The following is a 2,030-nucleotide window of genomic DNA, read 5'->3' on the forward strand; positions in this document are numbered from 1 at the left end:
ATATATATATGTAAAAATATATATATATACGTATGTATGTACATATACGTAGTGTGGGGGGGGGGAGAAATTGGGAGAGTATGTCCATACATATCAAAGCACACACGCACACATATATACAATGCATAAATATATAGTGAGATGTATCCACACATTCACAGAATCCTATAACCTAATATGCATATCCCCCCATATTGACATGAATATATATAGATGTACATACATTTGTACTTATACACACTCACACAATAAACTGAAATGGTAGCGTATAAATGGTTTTAATTCAAAGGTAATATTTACTAACCTGTTGGAGTAGATCCTAAATATGGCGTTGAGCTTGGTGATACTGGAAATGCAAAGTAGATAACTCATTTTACATTCAGGTAGAAACAAAATATAGCACTAGAAACTATGTTTACTCATTTTGGGTAATTTCGAAAATGGTATTAAAATAGCAGATATGTTTCTACAATTGCTTTCTCAAATTGCAGTCTTTCATTTTCTTTCGATTAGTGTTTATGTTTAATTCGAAAGAAGTTAAATATTAAAGTTATATGGAGTTTTTGATTATGAGAGAGAGTATTGACCAAATACAGCAAATTGTATTCATGTTGTGTGTGAAATTCTTATGAATCAGTTTCTGTATTTATGTAATTACACACATACAAAAATAACATATTGTTATGAGCAAGAAATTATATTGAGCAAGAAATTATATTGAGCAAGAAATTATACTGAGATAATTTCTCCTTTGTACGACACATGTTAGATCACCGGTCTCTGGTTTTCTAACGCAGGACAACAAACTTTTACTGTGGGTTTGTTAATATTTGAAGCATAGGCAGTATGATTTTGGTGTTATTTTTACTGTTTGGGCGAACTATAAAGCCTACTCATTGACATGTGGTAAGTTAATTCGTGTTGGGAGTTCATGCTGGAAGCCGATGTGAAAAATTCAGGAGGCTGTGTGTGGCGTAATAATATATACACACATTTATATACATAGATATATGTAAGGTAAAAGAAAAAAGAAAAAACAGAAACAAACACATACAGACACCAAACACAGCAGTAACACATTAAAGCACATCAGATACAATGAAATATGATTAACTTACTTATTGTTTGGAAACAGCCAATAATTGTCATAGTGACAGTCATTGGTTCTTCTGAGTTTACTGATTGAAAGTGAATCAGAATCTGGCTTGCATTTGTTCCTTGTGGTATTGTACCATTTTCAGTTGCTTCAAAAGTCTATTGAAAAAAGAACCGGATATGATACTAAGAGAACACAGTTTTACAGAGTGAAGTTAATACCCAGTGTCTTGTCTTATATTTAGACTACAGAAAATTAAACAGTCATTAGAATCTGAAATCCATAAATGTAACCAATGGATTACACTGGAATTGCCATATGGAATGTGCCATTTCTTCTTTTTCATTATGCAGTGTTCAATTAAAATATACGATATTTCAGGTATACGATCATAACAAGTACAAAGATAGCTAAAACAGTATAATATCAAATTAAATGCCTTCTAGTCATTAAATGCCTACAATGTGATTCTCAAAATAGACAATTATATCATTAAAATTTCAAAGCCACAAAATAATGCATAATTAATTTAAAACAAATGTGAATGAATAAACTTTATGTTTAAAAGAAAAATCTAAATTTTAAAAGGTTAAATTAATATAAAAGTAAATATTTATGTCACTTACCCTAATTACATTTGAATGATCTTTCTGAAAACTTATGGTAAACGTGGCTACATTTTTATGCTTCTGTAAAATAATTGCTGCTCCATATTTCAAAATGTTGTTATCAATTTTAACTCTAACTTTTGATGAAGCAGATGGCTTTATTTTCCAACCTGTTCCAAATGGCCGTAGCACTTCTGGAGATTCCTTAGTGGATATGAAGATATCAGAATCTGGGATAAATTTCCCTTTTGCCATTCCATCCATAAATCTGCAGTTTTCAACTAAAACAAGAATTAAAAGGGTTTTGTTAAAATATCACATTTGAA

The 2,030-nt window shown here is 30.5% G+C and overlaps 1 protein-coding gene across 1 annotated transcript in view; it reads right to left on the reverse strand.

Annotated features, from left to right (window-relative positions):
* LOC106881592 (uncharacterized) overlaps positions 1 to 2,030 on the reverse strand; it is a 158,543-nt gene that overhangs the window by 132,361 nt on the left and 24,152 nt on the right. Inside the window, exons 16-18 of the mRNA XM_052977128.1 lie at positions 1,723 to 1,985; positions 1,119 to 1,254; positions 305 to 346 (exon numbers count right to left, since the gene is read on the reverse strand). Coding sequence (XP_052833088.1) covers positions 305 to 346; positions 1,119 to 1,254; positions 1,723 to 1,985 — 441 coding nt within the window. The remainder of the gene's footprint in view (positions 1 to 304; positions 347 to 1,118; positions 1,255 to 1,722; positions 1,986 to 2,030) is intronic.

This window comes from Octopus bimaculoides, chromosome 27 (assembly GCF_001194135.2).
Source record: "Octopus bimaculoides isolate UCB-OBI-ISO-001 chromosome 27, ASM119413v2, whole genome shotgun sequence".
In the NCBI taxonomy this organism is placed as follows: domain Eukaryota; kingdom Metazoa; phylum Mollusca; class Cephalopoda; order Octopoda; family Octopodidae; genus Octopus; species Octopus bimaculoides.